This window comes from Rhopalosiphum padi, chromosome 4 (assembly GCF_020882245.1).
Source record: "Rhopalosiphum padi isolate XX-2018 chromosome 4, ASM2088224v1, whole genome shotgun sequence".
NCBI lineage: Eukaryota > Metazoa > Arthropoda > Insecta > Hemiptera > Aphididae > Rhopalosiphum > Rhopalosiphum padi.
The window spans coordinates 17,796,270-17,815,011 of NC_083600.1; the positions used below are offsets into that span (position 1 = coordinate 17,796,270).

Below are 18,742 nucleotides of genomic sequence, written 5' to 3' on the forward strand. Positions count from 1 at the left end.
TATAAGATGATAGATATGCCTTATTCCTGCAGAATGAATATGTGTGCTTTTGTTGGTTTAAATATATGATAATTAGCTAAGGAGGTACTAGGTACTACGGATCTAGATAAATGGATTATGGATATTAAGTATGGTAGATACTTACAACTTGAGATGTTTAAAATATTAAAACAGGGAATTATACTATTTCAAATTTTACATTTTAAATTCTGTGTGAAGTGATGAAAATACATTTTACAATGACGTGTGTTTTTTTTATTTTGTCTATCATAATTTTTTAAAGATGTAAAAATGTTTCGATTATCAACTTTGTGATGATGGTATCGAACAGAAAAAATCCATTTGATACTTTATAGGGCAAAAGTAAAAAATTTTCTGAACTTTTCTCAATAATTGGAAATAACTGAAATTTTTACACAAAACAAATTTTTAACAAAGATTTTGTTTTTTTGGTACCTATACTGGCTATACTTAATTCAAAATCAAATAACCGTAGCTCGTATGAATCTTAAATGTTCACCAAATGCTTTTATTACTTTATTAGTATAATTATATGAATATAATATAATTTTCAAAATGTTTTGAGTATCCTATAAGTTATTTATAGATATTTGAAATTTTTACATTTTTTCTATAAATATCGATAAAAAAATATTTTATGAAGATAACAGCTTAGAAATCTAATAAAAGGGTTCTCATTACCCTTTCCACACCTTTTGGATTATTTTTAGTAAATATACAAATGTGAACAATTATCAATAATATTTTATTATTATTTAATTTGAAAGCTGTATTATATCCTTACATTTGAGTATTTGATAATAAAAATGACATATGCAATGGTAGTATTTAAATTTTTATCACGAATTGTGATCTGTGAAAATGTGTCCTCTCTTTCAAAAAAAATTTAACATGCCACTACTTACTAAATAGAAGAATGATCATCTATTTTACAGCTTTTTAATTTTAAGATGTATAAAATTAATAGCCGAACGGGCCGAATGAGTTTACGGCTTATAAAATGGTAACTTAAGGTCACTTTAGTCTTTAAAGATTATTAATTGTGAGTAATGTGACTAAATGTGACAAAAATTTACAAAATCAAATCAAATCTAAGTCAAACGATTTATAAAACAGTAATAACACGAATTTGTTATCAGTATATTGTTATCACACGTCGGTGTGAGGTTATGTTGTTACGTCCGTTGTCCGTGTAAGAGGTATTACTGTATTACCTTTTCTTTTTTCACAATTTTCCTCGAAAATCGATAATAATATTGCATTACCGTCTGCGGTTTGCTGAATGCCGATAACTAGTACAGGCCACTACGTGTGAGAGTAAGTCGTGGACGTACGTGCATACTGTCTGTCGTGTCGGTAAATAACAATGTAGTAATAATTATTATTAATTAATGTGATAGGTACGAAGATCTTTTTATCGGAGACTGTTTGGCGTTCACCGTTGTATTGCGGAACGCACCAAAATTTATCATTTTATCATCGAAACAGCACTCGAAAATAATTATATTTTAAAAGGCCCGTTTTTGTTCGCACAGTAGATAGCTACCATAATACATACTCACACACTATATATTAATTATTATACTTCTTGCAGTCAAGAGGTGAGTTTATCTTTTCCCCCTCTGTGTTCGCATGCGCGCATCCAGGGTCACAAGGTGCCTGCAAGTCTTGTTTTCGACGTTATAATGGAGAACCGGAGAGGTTGCAGATTTCATTTGCTCGGCGGTTATCCGCTGATTAACAACAGGCTAAATGTAGCCGGTTGTTTTTTATTTATTTATTTATTTATTAATTTTTTCAAAATTTTAAAATAGTCAAACAGTATTCGAATTTTGAAAATTCGTTAATTTATTTTTATCTCTCAAAGGGTAAGAGAATATGGCAACAGAAGATTTCTTTGAAGGGGCCGAAAAGCTGTTGGAAATATGGTTTGGACGTCAAGATGGTAAAGTTGAAAATGGAGACTTGAGAAAAATACCAAGGTAAAATTTTTAAGTTTCTCAATTCATCTAATTTTTTTAGTTGATTAAAAAAAAATAATTTTTCAGTAAAGAGCTTAATGATTGCAGTCCTTGGCTATAGGTTTTGTTCTGTTTTAGAATATTTAATTTATAATTACACATTAACCTTGAATCAAACCTTTTATTTTTTGGTCAAATCATTTAGATCATTTATATCTAAAGGAAAATTATATTAATGAAACAAAATTATAAATCTGGACAATCTGGTTATAATTAAGTGTATTACATATATTGTCATAAAATAATGCATTATATTCTTAGATGAATTATTATTATTTTTTTTTTAATTTTTAAATTAGATAGTGAGTACCTGCCTACTTAATATTTTAAATACCTATTAATTTATTAAAGACAGTAATTTGATTTATTTTAGTACTTAGTAGTTAGTACCTACCTGTATTATTTTGGTCAACATTTTAATTTCACAAATCAAATTAAGGATAGTAATTTTTGACTGAATTTTCTGTATAAACTGGTTTATTTTAATAATGAACAAAACACCCTTATTTGACCAAAACTACAATTTATATAATATAGAACATTAATAATTGTTCAAGTTACAAATATTATCATAGATCAGATCAGTTTCCATAAATGCATTTAAAAGAAATATATATTATTAAAAATGTTCGTTTCTTTTAATTTTGATTATGTTGTTTATGCTTAATAATAAGTAACATATTTGAATTTAAATCTCTATAAATTGTTAAATCATATTTAAATAACCCAGAACAAATTAAATGATTAGACAATGGTTTAACAATTTTTAGATATAAATAATTGTTTTTGAGAAATTTGTTTGTTAATACAGAGTTCTGTGGTGATATGTTTTACAACATGATGCTTTTTTACTTTTGAATTTATTTTATTTTATTTATACATATTGTATTTACATGGCCCTATTTATTATCTATTATAATAAGTATAAATTAAAATTCATTTCATAATAATAGCATAGAACAAATAAATATTTTATGAGTTTATTATAATATTTTTAATTTCAAGTGTAAGTGTATAACTGTTTATACTTCAGAATGGTTTTTTTAATGTACTTATACATTTAATTTTTAGTCCTTCATTGCCTTTTAAACTTGGCAATTCCAATTATACTAATAATATTTAATATTAAACTTAAAAGTTAAATAAACTATGAAGATACTAAATTACTAAAGAACTAAGATACTAAATTATTATTTGTAATATGTCACTTAGTATATAAAATAGTATTTAATTTATTTAAAAATAATGTTCACTTTTTAGAGGGAGGAAGGGTTAATACAAATATTTTACACTCTCAAACTGCAGTTATAATTTGTATAGAGTATAAATCGAAATATTTTAAATTAGGCTAATAATCGTAATTATTATCAAGATTAAGTTAGGTATACAGTGAAAAGAACTAAGAAATCTAACGTACATTTCAACCGAGTTAGGTTCTATTCAAAATCATTTATAAAATTTAAAAACCACTGAGAATTTGCTCAATTTTAAGTATAACTTATTTATACTATAATATTGTATTTTCTATACCTAATTATAATTAATTTAATTTTTGTTATTAAGACTTCTGAAAAAAACTATTTTTATTAATGTTTTCTTTTATTTGTGAACTTTGAATTCAAAAATGTTACTTAAAAACAACAATATTACTTTATAGCTTATTTTAGTGCACTTCTTGGAAACAGTCCATTTATTTTCGGCGCCAAAAATATGAAAAAAAAAACCATAATAATATGTATGTGAAGGTTAATAATAATATAAATTAATATATAGTTTAGTCCATGTCTTTATGTTTAACTTATTATATAATTTTTTTTATTTCATGATAAAATTTTACAATATTTTAAGAACCATAATTTATCTTATCCTCGTCTAGGTTTGATAAGTTGGTTCTAAAGTGCCTCATGTGTATATAATTAATAAAACGATAAGCCTATTTTATGGATTCAACCATTGAAATTGATTTATCAATATAATTTTTTATATATATAATATTAGCTACTAGTAACTCGCTACCTATTACTACTATATTGAATATGATACTTGAATTTAAGTGATAAAAAAAAATATGCAAAAAAAACTAATAAAACGTGTCTATAATAAGTAGTATCTATAAATTGTGTCTCGGTAAACAAAAAAAAAAGAATGCAATTTTAAATTTTAATCTTAACTTCTCACAATGTATGTGTATATAAATTTAAATCGTAAATAGCTATGATATTGTACTAATTTTAAGTATTCAAAATAAAATTCTTGATAAGTATAAATATTAACATATTGCAAGAATTTAATTTAATTTACAATTACTATCGTGACAATTTTGACTCTGATCATAGTCATTTCAATTTATTTTAAAACTTTATTAGGGCAGTAAGAAAATATATAAAATTATATTCATAATTAAATTTAATTGTATTAAACAAACTAAAATAATATTTACAGTTAGTATATTATGTACAAGTAGCATTATCATAAGTTATAGTTTCTGTTACTAAATTAAATTAAATTAAGACAACTATTTATCTATACAAATTAATCTCGATATTAAGAACATCAAAAAAAAAAAAAAAAAAAACTAAGAAATGCATGTTTTAAAATAAAATATAAAAAGTGAGTATAGCTAATAACCATTATAATTAAAATTCTAAGATAAAATAATAATAATAATAATAAAATACATCTATTATTATTTTTTATTACATATCAAGTTTTTAAATAAATGATAATATATTATACAAATGAACAAGAATGTTGTTAATATGTATTAACAAACTATTATGAAAGCAACCATTCATTTTTGATACAAGTATATTGTATAATAGTTATTTTTAGTTTTAAAATTAAAAAACTAATTACAATTAAAATTTAACTTAAATTTAACTTCTTATAATTACTTTATATTTCTTAGTGTTTACAATATAATAATATTGCTGACATATATCTAATCAATGAAATTATAATCTGAATATTTTTATCTTTAGATTTATTTTTATAATTATATTTTGATATGATTAAAAATAATTAAACCATATTATGTCCATATTTATTTGATATTAAGCTTTAATTTAAATTGAATAGTAATTAGTAATTACTAATTAGGATTTATTTAAAGCTCTTATTAGATTAAACTTAACTTAACACAATTGTATTGTAAATTATCAAATTATAATACTTTAATCTGAAGTATTTTACATATTCTAATATTCAAACATATAAGCTAAACTACTCATTCAAAATTAAATTTTTATACATCGAAATATTTCAAAAAATATTCTGATGCAGAACATAATATAAAACATTTATAAATTTATACAGTTAAAAGAAAAATAGTAAACCATAAATTTAATATTAACTTATATTAAATAAACTACAATAAGTGTAATGTAAGCTTAAACGTATTAGTAATTTAAATTTATAATATAATGATTTTTTAAAGTAATGAGTTTTTTATGTTAAAAGAATTATTTTTTATTTAAACTAATAATCACATATTATAAGTAGTTAACATAGTTAATTAAAAACTAGCTATAATTTTATTTTGAGCAATTTAAGTGTGTGTAGTGATATACCTTTAGGATGGTAATCAACAAGCATATGTGTGAATACAGGAGGAGCTATATACAATTTAAATTATAAATAAAATTGTTAATGCTGTTATTACATTTTACTTATAGTCTGTTATGTACTAAAATTTTAATTATATTTTTTCTTAAAATGATTTAGTCTTGCAAGACCTTTTTATGCTATACTTAATTATACCTTCAAAAATTAGTTATCTATTATATATTTTTAGATTCTAACTGGTAAATTAATTTTATTTATAGATTTTACATTGATGTGTGTTTTTTTTTTGTATTTCATCAAATGTTACTGAAAAATAATTCAATTTTTAATTTTGAGGGTGGTTTTTTTAGGGAATTAAATTTATATTTTAGTTTTTAAAACTAAAGCTATTATGAAAATGCTTTTATCACTTAAATAAATTAAATTATTATTTTAGTATTATTATGAATGTATATATAGTATAAATACAAAAAAACCATTGATGTATGATTAATTAATATATAAAAACTAACAAATAATGTACTATATAGTATCTTTTTCTTGTTTATAATATTATATTTAATATTTATCCCAGTAAATATTTACCAGTTACTGTGTAGTAGTACAAATCTGTATTTAGAAATATGTATAAGAAAAATGTAAGCTTTTAATTTGATTTTAATAATATTGCTTATATAATTTTCTTTTATCAGTGTAATTTTATACTTGCTTTTGATCTATTTTTAATGGAATTTCATAACTAATCTTTCTAATCAGTAATCACATCAAATGGCAATTGTATCCCTTTGGTTTACAATGTTTCCTATGATAAAATATTTTATTTAATACAGAACTGATAATTTTGTTTGAGTAAGCAATATGCATGTAACCTGATTTACCTTTAGTACTCTTTTATGTTGTATAATATAATATATTATAATATACAATGTATATCATTATCGAAACTATAATAAAATTTAATGACAATGTATGTATTATTCTTGTTGCATATCATATTACACATTGAAAAAGATTTTAATAAAACAATCAATAATCTATATAATGCATAATAGTTGTAAATTAATTATTAAATAATTGAATGATTTTTCAAATTTATACTGTTAGAACAATTTAAATGATCCATTTGTTTTCTTAAATTTTGTTTTTTATATGATAATAATTTATTTTCAGTTCTCATAGTAGCAGGTATTTCTTAATAGTATGTATATATACATGCTATATGGGTATTTAAGCCCAAGAGAATTATATGAACCCAGATAAATTATTAGAGGAATAAAATATGACTGGGACTGACATATTATGCATAATACTGTAAATATCTAAATGTAATGACCTCTTCAAAAACATAGATAAATATATTTAGATAAAGTTTTTTATGAGCTATAATACCACTAAATAATCTTGTGTTAAACTTAATCACTTTAATTAATGCATTATTGTTTGCTTTAGAGAAAAGTACGAAGACCTCTTAAAAGCTGCTTGTTGTGAAGTAATTAGTTATACCAGCAATGACGAGATTGATGCTTATGTTCTAAGGTAAGATACTAAAAAAAAAAGCATTTTGATTAAATCTAAAATTTAAACTAGAAACATCTATTGTTTAGTTTTTGAATTATTTTAATGGATAGTTTATGTATTAAATAAAATTAAAATAAAAAAGATTAGGCGCTTAAAATTTAACTTGCTTAGCTTACCCCTAAAGGCTGGTCTACATGTTGTGTTATCATTGCTTTCAAATTAGTTTTATCATAATTTGATTTATGTACTTTGAGTTTATCTACAATCTTTTATTGAATATCCTATATATAGTCCAAATATTATCAAAATGTATTGGAAATTGTATCATTATACCTATCATATCTATAAAATACTAATAATAATTAATTGGTCAGAATTCTTAACTATAATTTCCCAAGTACTATATAACACGCTTACTAAAATAATTTTTGTTCAAACCATCTTACCGTGGATGATTACATAATTTCACAATGTTGCCCTTCTTCAAAGATTAATCCCCTTTATGTGACTGTAGGCAAATACAAATTGTCAGGCACATAGTAAATGAATACCTAATAACAAAATACGCGGGAGGTTTTGAGGAAATCCACTTAGCCAATGATGATGCCATTAAGTGGATGAAAAATTTAGATATGCGTTTGTGACTCAGTTCAAGCCTAATCGGAGAGAGAAAGAGAATGAGCCATACGTTACCAATTCTGTTACCAAATTTATTATTTTTTATTCTGCTGTAATCTTTTAATTTTAATTTTAATCTTTTACATTAATATTAGCCTCAGCTAATTCACTAGTTTTATTAGTCCTTATTACCTATTGTTAAATTGTGTCTTTATTATTTATGCCCTGGAGCACCCGGAGCCATATGCTAATATAAATAATATTCAAAGATTCAGATCAGTTAATTTCTTGAGGTGAACATCTTGATCTTACTGTAAATGTTAGTAAATATGTTAGTTATATTGTATTAATTATGTTACATCAAACTCAATACCTCAATGCTACTGGCATAATTTCTTTTATATATATAATGATTGTTTTTATAATTAAAATCATTTTATATTTAATAATAAATAAAATAATTAAATCTATAGAATTTGATATTTACAGTGAAAGTAGCATGTTTGTTACAAAACGCCGGTTCATATTGAAGACTTGTGGCACAACAACTCCAATAGAATGCATTAAACCATTACTGCTCAACGTGCACGAATTCACTGGATTTGATGAAGTAGAAGATGTGTTTTATTCTCGTAAAAACTTTGAACGTCCTGAACTTCAAAAAGATACATATCGCAACTTTAAATTAGAAATTGAATCTTTAAACATCATATTTAAAGGAAGTATGTAAATATTACTCTTTAGAAGCTAATACAATACAATCAATACAATTTGTTATTAAAAACATGTTCTACAGCTGGAGTGGCTAGGTGTATGCGTTCATCAAAAACAGATGACTCTTGGTATTTATATGCTTTACATCCAGTTGAATGTTTTGGAAAAGAAAAACAAAATCCTGATCAAACATTGGAGATACTCATGACCAACTTGGATCCGCACGTCATGCAAATATTCACAAAAGAACAGTCAGCTAATGCAAGTCAAGCTACTCAGGTACTATAAGTATAATAGTTTAAAAAAAAATTAATTTACTCAAATAACCATTTTTGTTTTTGAACACAATTTTAGGATTCTGGAATATCGGAATTGTTGCCTAATATGAAAATTGATGATTTCTTGTTTGAACCCTGTGGTTATTCTATGAATGGTATTGCAAAAGAGGTAAGAATTAGCTGTAATTATTCATTTGATTTAAAATTATTTCTTTTTCTTGTTCTAAGGCTTATAACTGTCAATTTATTTCTATCAGCATTTCTATTACGCTCTTCCACCTCTCTCTATTGAACGCCACTCTTTTATCTATAGCACATTGGATTCTTCAGATCTTTTTTCACTGTATCTTATCATCTCTGCAGAACTTGCCTCTTAGTCTTTTTCCTACTAACTTGTTTTAATGCCATATACTGTCTTGTCTTATCATAAAGCTGACATAGGTTTTCATTAGGTCTTTTTTTAAAACAGTAATATGTTACTGTTACAGTACTAGTTACACTAATGTATTAGGTTTGCCAAAGTTTTTTAGAGTTATCTACAATTCAACAATTGTATGAGATTTAATGCTGTCATATTATGCTTGTTTGAAGTCTACAAACACATAATATGAAAGTCTATTGTACTCAGTGGCGGACTGGACGACCGGGATACCGGAAAATTTCCCGGAGGGCCGCCGCTAAAATATATATTTTTTAATATTATTATTCTGAAATTATAAATTGAAATATTACCTAATAAGTATGTAATATTATTAAATATAAAACCCCAGATTTCTGATTATTTTAAAATGAGGGACCAGCTTGTGTTATCTAGAATCTCAAATAGTTATTTATTTTATTTTGTTTTATATCAATTAATTAAAATATTTAAAAATTTAAAATTTAAAAGCTAAATTGTGTTTACAAAAGTATATAATAATTATATATATATATATAATCATTGAGTATAGTTAATATCTATACTCAATGATATAATATATAAAGGGCCGATAGTGTACTGAGAGCTGCAAAAATTATGATTTTCCCGGGCTGTGTTTTTCTCCCAGTCCGCCATTGATTTGTACTCATAATATTTCTACATTAGTTGTCTTAATGTGTGAACACTGTGAACTGTGAGTGTGATATGTCATTTAAAGCCACCTTGGTACTATCCAACTATATCCCTAGAACATTTTCAGTTAGTCATGCCACTGAGTTCATTATTTCACACTTCTTTTACTAGGAGTTAAATTTCTGTTAGATCTTTCCTCACCTATTTGAGCAGTTCTGGATTCATTTCATCTTCTCCTGGGACTTAAGAGGACGTCTCACCCGCATGTGCTGTCTCCTTCTTACACACATACGACATAGTAAATTTTCGTTCACCAGTTTCAATAGTGTACTTTTAGTTTTAATATTAGAGTGCATTGACCTATTATCAAACTTTTAGGTAAGAACATTATCTGTATTCTTTTGTTGGCTTTTTACGATATTTCAATTTTTAAGTGAATTATGATCATTTTCAAATATTTAATAATTGCATACTCATAACACACCTAAAAATTAAAATATAGTAAAAAGCCAACGAGAGAACACAGATTATGTTCTTATCTAAAAGTTTGATGAAAGGTCAATTCACTCTAATATTAAAACTAAAAGTACACTATTGAAACTGGTGAACAAAAATTTACTATGTCGTACGTGTGTAAGACAGAGATAATACATGCAGGTAAGATGTCTTCTTAACGTTATTAAGATTTTTAAAAATAAGCTCTATTTTTTTCAACTCTGGACCAGTCGACTTTGATTCTGCTGTTTGCTAAATGACTCTCATATTTTACAGTGTTTCCATTAGTACTACTGTTATTTAACAACTTATCAATATGTTTCAGCTTTTTGGTTGTCAACAAGTCGTTATTATTTTTATGATCTAAGTGTAGGGTTAATTAAACATTATTTAATAGTTCTTAAATATTATTAACATTGTTTATTTTATTATTAGTAGAAATATTACGTATAATATCATGAATAGTAAATATGTAATGTTTTCTAATTAGTGTATGTTTTTGTTTTTCAGGGACATTATATGACTATTCATATAACTCCACAACAAGAATTTTCTTATGTTAGTTTTGAGACAAATGTTCCTCAAAGCTCTTACAAGGAACTCATTTTAAAAGTGCTAAAAACATTCCAACCAGAAAAATGCGTGCTCACCATGTTTACAAATGAGGTATATAAAAATTATAAAGTTACTTAACATCAATCTTTAAACGATGTCAAATATTTTAAATTAAATAACTTGTTGTTTTTTTTAAACAGAAATCGCCAGGTAAATCAAATCACAAGGAATTTAAATATTTAACGCAACTAGGTGAATGGCAACAAGATTCAAACAAGACATGTTCGCTGAAGAACCATGACTTAACTGTATCGTTTTACTCCAAATACCCAAGCTGAGATAAACCGGTGTGGGACACGCCTCTCAACAAAACCCAAATGCTGCTATTGCCACATTACACAGCTGTCCTAGTTGTTCTAGTCTGCATAAAAACTCTATGTGTCACCAAACCTATTTATCACTTTGCATGGCGTCGTTTTAAAATAGTGTAAAATGTATTACTTATAACATTCTGGTGTATACTAGAATTCTGTAACATAGTTGTTTTTATTTGTTCATGTAATTTGAAAAAAATATTCATGAACATTATATGTTCCTGTTACGGACACTAAATACGCTTGGTTTAATTGTGATTATGTGGCAAGCATTTTGATTTGAGGCATATACAAAATTGATGCGCCATAAATAAATTTCCATTTATAAATATTTGTTATTACATTTTTATATATATTTTTTTTTCGAAACATTACATTCTTTTAGACTGTTTAGACACCTACTACTTTTAAGTGTATGACATTGTTTTTACATTTTAATTATGCATTTTATTATGTTATTTATTTAAAATATTAATTTATGAAAATAAATTGTTTCAAAATAGAATGTTATATATAAAGTTTAAAGTTAGTTATTAAAAGCTTTAGTTTGTATATTTTCTTCCTTTTTAATTTAAATTATTATCTCTTAAGATCAGAGATACGTTGAATAAATTACATTATTTATTAATAATAATGGAAAAAACTGTACAGCGGACATTCAATTATTTGTTTTTAAATTTCCTAAGTAAGCATTATGGTTATTAACTCAAAAGTTAACACATTGAAAAACATGAGTATCGATTAAAATTACTTATTGTTTAATTCAAATACATCATATTATACATATTTAATGTGTATAGTTACTCAGGCTACTCTATTTAAATAGAACTTTTACTTTTAAAATTATTTTTCCTTTTAATTTTGTAAAATAGTTGTTTAGTACAATTATATTATCTGGTTATATTATACGAACAAATAAATCATTATTTAAGTACCAATTACAAAAAAAAAAAAAAAAAATGATTTGGTCAATTTTTAACAAAATTCATCAATTTTCAAACAAATAAAAATAATTTTATCATTAAAAATTGATGAAATAATCAATATAAATACTTCATACTTATTGCTTACTAAAAAATAATTTTTTTAATGAGCATTTGAAGTTCAAATTTAAACAATTTGTAAACAAATTTACAAAAAGGTATTGAATAAGTTTAGAGAAATATCTATTTCTACATGTATAAGGGTATTGATAGAATAAAATTACACTGGCTTCTGGTATGTACAAAACAATCTAAATTTTGAACAAATCATATTTCTGAGGTAGGTACACTACTGTTCTAATCAAGGTAATCTATAATACTGGTTTAGTGAGTTGTAGCATTAATTATAAATACTATTTACAATCAATGGTTGAAGTGGTATGGAAGAATGGGACATAAATAGAAAGGTTACAAATATTTCAATATCTATGCCGTCTATGGAATATGGAACATTGCTTACTGAAGTAAATTACTAGATCGCGCTAGTGAGCATATTGTGTATCCACTTAGCTCTAGAGCGCCGCGCTCAACGTGTTTTGATAGTTGATACCAAATACCAATGATATCAACAATAAATTGTACATCATAATAGTAAAATGTACTAAATACAATTACTTGTAACGTTTAACGATAGTTACATCTATTATATGTTTGTCTATATAGTTTGTTACTACTTACTATAGTATCAGAAATCATTAAGTTACATATTTTGTCCTTTATTAAGCAAAATAGGCGTACAAAATGTTGAATCTAAAAGATTATGGTAGCAGTAGTGATGAAGAAGATCCATCAACAAATACATCTCAAGAAACCCCTTTTAATAATTCAATAAGTGTTGTTGAATTGAATGAAAAGTTTGCAGTAAATGCAGCTCCCAATGTTTTGCCACCAGTAAGTTTTTAAAATGTCTATTAATTATGTTTAGCTTGATTCGATTATTCCTATTTAAAATTAAATATAGCTTCAGTTGTAAAATTTATTGTACAGTACAAGTAAAGTTACATTATTTAGTTTAAAAATATTTCTGTTTTAGTAAAATTGTTTTATATTTTTTGGGTCATAACGACTACTTTAATTTCTATTACTCATTTCAGTTACACTACTACCGTAATATCAGCAATTTGCTTTTACTTTTTTATGATTATTATAATATTATTGTTAGGTATATAATTTATGGTTTTAATTTAACTTTATCAATATATATATATTATATATACAGTAGTATTATGTCTGATCATCTTTTAATGTAATACTCAAATTCTTAGTTGGATATCATACAATTTAATGAAGATTTTTGATTAAGCTAAGGTCTTAATCATTTTTAATATTGTAGCAGTTGAGAATAAACCAGCTTACAGATAAATAAAACTACCAACTTTATATTTCTCAGTTCTCATCAAATAATTTTAATTTATAAAAATTTGAAATATTGTTTTCTTCTTAAAAAAAACTTGAGTAATAAAGTTCTTTTGATTATTTTTGGACTTAATAATTTCATACTTACTATAATATCATTAATTTGTTCTTCAAGTATTGTGTACTGTCCAAGTATACCATCACAATATCGTTGAAGATAAAAATTGATTTTTATTTTTGTGGTTAACAGGTTCTTAGTAAAAGGTGATATTGTAATTTTTAATCACTAAGTTGCTAAGTTGGAACCAATTTTTGCTATTTGTTTTTAGTACAACATTATCAATATCAATGTTTGTACTTTTTTTAAGAACAAATATTTTTTGAAGGTCTTCTGTTACACTCAGTATTGTTTCATAATTCATAACTTACTATGCATAAAGACAAAAGAGATAAATATGGATATTACCATTATATCTAAAAGTATTAGAAAATATTCTATGCAGCTCCATTTAATGACATTGTTGAGATAATGTTTTTCAATAACAAACAGTTTTCCATACAGTTTCTTGTTTTTCACTTGACTCAATTTTCAAAAAAATTGATGTCAGATCTTTATTGTATACATTATAAAATAGTTTTCACAAGTTTATTTATTGTTTCTTCACTTAGGTTATTTACCTGCGTATGTTTTTGTTCACTAAAATCAGTAACATGTAGTTCTTTGTCTTAATCTACCTAATCTTTTGATTGTTACTTTAGTTACAGTCCTTAAAGCTGGGGCCAAAATAAGTCTACATTAACTTATCCTTCAAATAATTGAAAATCATATATGCTTGTCTGTTACTTGATTAAGTGCAAAAAATGCATAAAAAGATCTTTTAAAAATGTACAAAACTTACTAGATATTCTGGGAATGTAAACACATTCAAATATTTCTATAAATATGCAATTCCTTAAAAACAAGTCCTGATTCAATCCAATGTAAACCGGAAGAGAAATTAATTATTACTAAAAATATTATCACTTAGAATACCTATTTAAGTATATATTTGTATGTATATTCTCAATGGTCTTGATTTTTATTGGCTCTATATTTAATATATTATATTTATTTATTAGGGGCCAGATACATCAGTTCAGTATCTTGATGTTGGAACAAAAGAAATCACTCGGAATATGAAATATGAAGAGCTTTTCACACCAGTTGCAGGACCAGAAAATCCTTTTTTGACACAACAGCAAAAAGCCCCTAAAAACATGATGACTGGATTTGTTGAAAAAGCACATATTAATGATTTCATGTTTGAAACTCAAAGAAGAACATTTCATAGTTATGGTATGTTAAAAATAAATTAAAGAATACAATTACTATAATTTTTGTTTTTAAATATTAATGAATTATTTAAGTAGCAAAATATTTATAATATATTTTTCTATTAATTGTTCAATTAGGTTATGCTCTGGATCCTACAGTTGATTCTAATGAAATTATTGGTCGTAAGCCTGATGATTCTGATGAATTTAAAACAGTTTTTGAATCTGTGCCGAAAAGGCCAGCTGATAAAAGAAAACGTCATAAAAATGACAATCCAGAAGATATTGATGGATATCTAGGACCTTGGGGATGTTATGTTGATGAAGAGAAAATATCAAAACCAGAAGGAGTAAGAAAATGTTTGATATGATTATAGGGTTTTTGAAATTCTTTTTATGTTTTAATGCTTAATTTTTTTTTTGTAGTTAATCATAATTAATTGATAATTTACTGATAATTGATTGTTTATAGGAAGATGCAATTGCTATTGAAGAATTCCTTGCAAAAAAACATAAACGTGGCAAAAAAGTTGAAGATAAAAGCTTTAAAGAAAAATCAATTCTGCATAGTAATTTTATTTAAAATTTAAAATAATGAATTTCAGATTAAAATGTGAACAATTATTTTTATAGTTAAAGATCCTGTTGATTATCAAGGACGTTCATTTTTACATATTCCACAAGATGTAGGTGTTAATCTTAAATCAAATGCACCTCCTGATAGATGTTTCCTTCCTAAAGCACATATACATACATGGCAGGGTCATACTAAAGGTATATCAGCTATTAGATGGTTCCCGAGGTCTGCTCATTTACTTATGTCTTGCAGCATGGATTGTAGAGTTAAGGTATCTATTTAATTTATTATTTTTTTTAACTAATTATGTAGTGTTTTAAAAATGTGATGTATTTTTTAGTTGTGGGATGTCTATAGAGATAGAAAATGTATTCGTACTTATATAGGCCATACACAAGCCGTTAGAGATACATGTTTCAACAATAAAGGCACAAAATTTTTATCAGCAGGTATCCTATTATATTTAATTTTAAATTATACTAATCTTAAAGATATTTTAATTACAAATCAATAATAAATGTTATTATTTACTTAGCGTATGATCGGTATGTTAAGCTATGGGACACGGAAACTGGAGATTGCATAAAAAGTTTTACAAATCATAAAGTATTATATTGTGTAAAATTCAATCCAGAAGAAGAAAAACAACATTTATTTGTTGCTGGTACAGCTGATAAAAAAATTGTTTGTGTAAGTGAAAAATATATATTTTTTTTATCATTTTTGTTATAAAAAAAATAATTGAGTTAATTTGATGATATTAGTAATTTATTAATTTATATTTTTAAATAAACATGATTTTAGTGGGACACTAGATCAGGAAATATTGTTCAAGAATATGAAAGACATTTAGGAGCAGTTAACAGTATCACCTTTGTTGATGAAAATAGACGATTTGTCACAACATCTGATGATAAAAGTTTACGCGTTTGGGAATGGTAATACATAATATAAAATTATACTATATTTTAATTATCACAGCTTTACAAACATTTGAACACTTTAAAATTAAAATATTATTGATTTTTAATTTAAACTTAAGAAAAAGTATTTTAGTTGAACCAAAAAATAATAAAATAAATAATAATTTGAAAATTTTACTTAGGGACATACCAGTAGATATGAAGTATATAGCCGATCCAACTATGCATTCAATGCCAAGTGTAACAATCGCACCAAATAAAAAGTGGCTAGCTTGTCAGAGTATGGATAATAAAATAGTTATATTCTCAGCAATGAATCGTTTTAAAGTGAATAGAAAAAAGAGTTTTTCTGGTCATATGGTTGCTGGATATGCCTGTTCATTAGACTTTTCACCTGATATGAGGTACAAATTACACATGTTTCTTATATTGGATATTATTTAATTTTTATGATTTATTTATTGGTTTAGTTACCTAGTCTCAGGAGATGCTGATGGAAAAGTATTTATTTGGGATTGGAAAACAAGTCGTTTGTATACAAAATGGAAAGCACACGATAATGTGTGTATTGCTGCTTTATGGCATCCACACGAACCTAGCAAAGTAGCAACTGCTGGATGGGATGGACTTATCAAATATTGGGATTAATTAAGATATACATCAAATATATTTTGGGTATCTTTAATGTTAGCCTCTCATGATTTGTGCTGTAAGATTCTCAAACATGTAATGTATATATATATAAATACCCTTTGACAATTATTATAATAACATTTTATAAAAATTAACTTGTATATTATTTCACATTAGATCCTAAAAATATTGGGTAAAATTAATTTGAAGTAGTTTGATATAAACATGAATTAACCTTTTTTTTAAATGTCTCAATTATCGATTTAAAAATGGTTTTGAAGATAATATTTTGTGTATTATTAACTTAGATTGAAACATTAAAAGAAATGGTCAGTGGCATACTAGAGATTTAAAAAGTTACCTTGAAATTTGATATGTGTAAACATATTCAATGCTAAATTCATGGACGTAAAAGATAAGCAACAGTGACACTACTAATAGTTTTTAGTTATTATAAAATTTAAAAACAATGGATCTATACAATTTACTCAACATTTATTTTTCTATTGTGTAATGTAACTGTTAATTTTTTCATATTTTAAGAATGCAATCAGGACCAGGCACGGATCTAGAATTCAATAGGGGGAGGGGGCTAGATGAACAATTTTTCTTCAAGAACATAAAAGCTAGGTATTACGTTTGAATTTTAATAGCGAATAAAATATTCAACATTTATTCATATTAAACTCAAGTAAACTCAAGACTCAATTAATGATGCAATTATAACATAGTATCACAGATATGTAAATATATGTTATGTTTAAAGTTAATTTGTACGTAAGTTTGTATATCTGTGTATAGAACATAATGATTTTCAACAAAACTGATAGTAGCATAAATCAACCAAAGGCTTTCTATAGAATCAGATGCAGTTACTGCCTTATTAGTTGCACATGTTGATATGTACATCTAGCTTATGTCTAATCTTTGAAGTGTTTTAAGTAGGTACCTAAGGACCAAGAGAGGTGCTTCAGCCCCCATAGCCTCCCCTTGTATCTGTGCCTGATCAACACCATATTGCACATTTATTTTGAATTATTGCAAAAGAAACACCACTGTCATCTATAAAATTAGTTTTAACAGGAAACCATAGACTTGCAGATTTGAATTCATTTTTTATATATGCTTTAAATAATTTTAAAAACTCTGCTGCATAGCATGTGTTGAGTGTACTTTATCATTAACCATGTCATCGTAATAAATGGGTTCAATTTGGATTGAATGATAAACGATTATGTACAAAATATGATTCTGAGGTGAGTTGGCCTACATCAGGAATTAGGATATTTTATATTTTTATATTATACTACGGTAGCTTGCATAAAAAATGTATAACCTCAATTTAGAACTGACTCTTACACTACAGGACTAACTTACCATGTATATATTGTTGTTTACATTCTAATTATCAGTGATAGAGGAAATGTGAAATTTGTTTATGAAATGCAACTAAAAACAAAATTGCTTTCATTAAAAATGTATGCTGCATGTAAGTTATTTGTATTAAGTATACTTTTATATAAATAATAAATACAAAATTAAAATCACATATTTTGAGGCTAAATTTTCTCTACAAAGCAGAAACCAATGTACATACAGGAACCACTGAGAATCAAAGTTTTCTGGCAGGAATTGATTTAGCAGATTTTGTTATGGGGATGTACAAGAATAAATAAGTTGAGATCTACAAGCGGTTTATGGTATTTTTAGGGTTTGGATTATAATCAATAATTAAGTAAATAAACAA

General features: G+C 25.3%; 2 protein-coding genes across 4 annotated transcripts; both read left to right on the forward strand.

Moving 5' to 3' along the window:
- The first annotated feature begins 1,249 nt into the window (after positions 1-1,249).
- On the forward strand, positions 1,250-11,763 carry LOC132929212 (S-adenosylmethionine decarboxylase proenzyme 2). 3 transcript variants are annotated; one of them, XM_060994394.1, is made up of 8 exons: positions 1,250-1,377; positions 1,889-2,003; positions 7,056-7,142; positions 8,232-8,464; positions 8,530-8,735; positions 8,811-8,903; positions 10,791-10,946; positions 11,036-11,763. In XM_060994394.1, exons 2-8 carry the CDS (start codon positions 1,900-1,902, stop codon positions 11,171-11,173), a joined length of 1,017 nt encoding a protein of 338 aa, XP_060850377.1. In that variant the 5' UTR covers positions 1,250-1,377; positions 1,889-1,899; the 3' UTR covers positions 11,174-11,763. The 3 variants fall into 3 exon arrangements, with proteins under 3 accessions (XP_060850377.1, XP_060850378.1, XP_060850380.1); XM_060994395.1 differs by lacking the exon at positions 1,250-1,377 and having other exon boundaries at positions 1,653-2,003; positions 8,539-8,735; XM_060994397.1 differs by lacking the exons at positions 1,250-1,377; positions 1,889-2,003 and having other exon boundaries at positions 8,216-8,464.
- Positions 11,764-12,741: 978 nt separating this feature from the next.
- LOC132929764 (pre-mRNA-processing factor 17) lies at positions 12,742-17,146 on the forward strand. Its single transcript, XM_060995323.1, has 10 exons — positions 12,742-13,083; positions 14,668-14,884; positions 15,001-15,212; positions 15,335-15,431; positions 15,496-15,710; positions 15,780-15,888; positions 15,975-16,129; positions 16,244-16,377; positions 16,545-16,766; positions 16,833-17,146. Exons 1-10 carry the CDS (start codon positions 12,934-12,936, stop codon positions 17,008-17,010), a joined length of 1,689 nt encoding a protein of 562 aa, XP_060851306.1. The 5' UTR covers positions 12,742-12,933; the 3' UTR covers positions 17,011-17,146.
- The last annotated feature ends 1,596 nt before the right edge of the window (positions 17,147-18,742 follow it).

Coding starts and splice junctions, on each gene's coding strand:
- LOC132929212 (XM_060994394.1), top strand. CDS start 1,900: ATGGCAACAGAAGATTTCTTTGAAGGGGCCGAAAAGCTGTTGGAAATA. Junction 2,004..7,055: donor GACTTGAGAAAAATACCAAG/GTAAAATTTTTA, acceptor TGTTTGCTTTAG/AGAAAAGTACGAAGACCTCT. Junction 8,904..10,790: donor TGAATGGTATTGCAAAAGAG/GTAAGAATTAGC, acceptor TTTGTTTTTCAG/GGACATTATATGACTATTCA.
- LOC132929764 (XM_060995323.1), top strand. CDS start 12,934: ATGTTGAATCTAAAAGATTATGGTAGCAGTAGTGATGAAGAAGATCCA. Junction 13,084..14,667: donor CTCCCAATGTTTTGCCACCA/GTAAGTTTTTAA, acceptor TTTATTTATTAG/GGGCCAGATACATCAGTTCA. Junction 15,711..15,779: donor GCATGGATTGTAGAGTTAAG/GTATCTATTTAA, acceptor TGTATTTTTTAG/TTGTGGGATGTCTATAGAGA.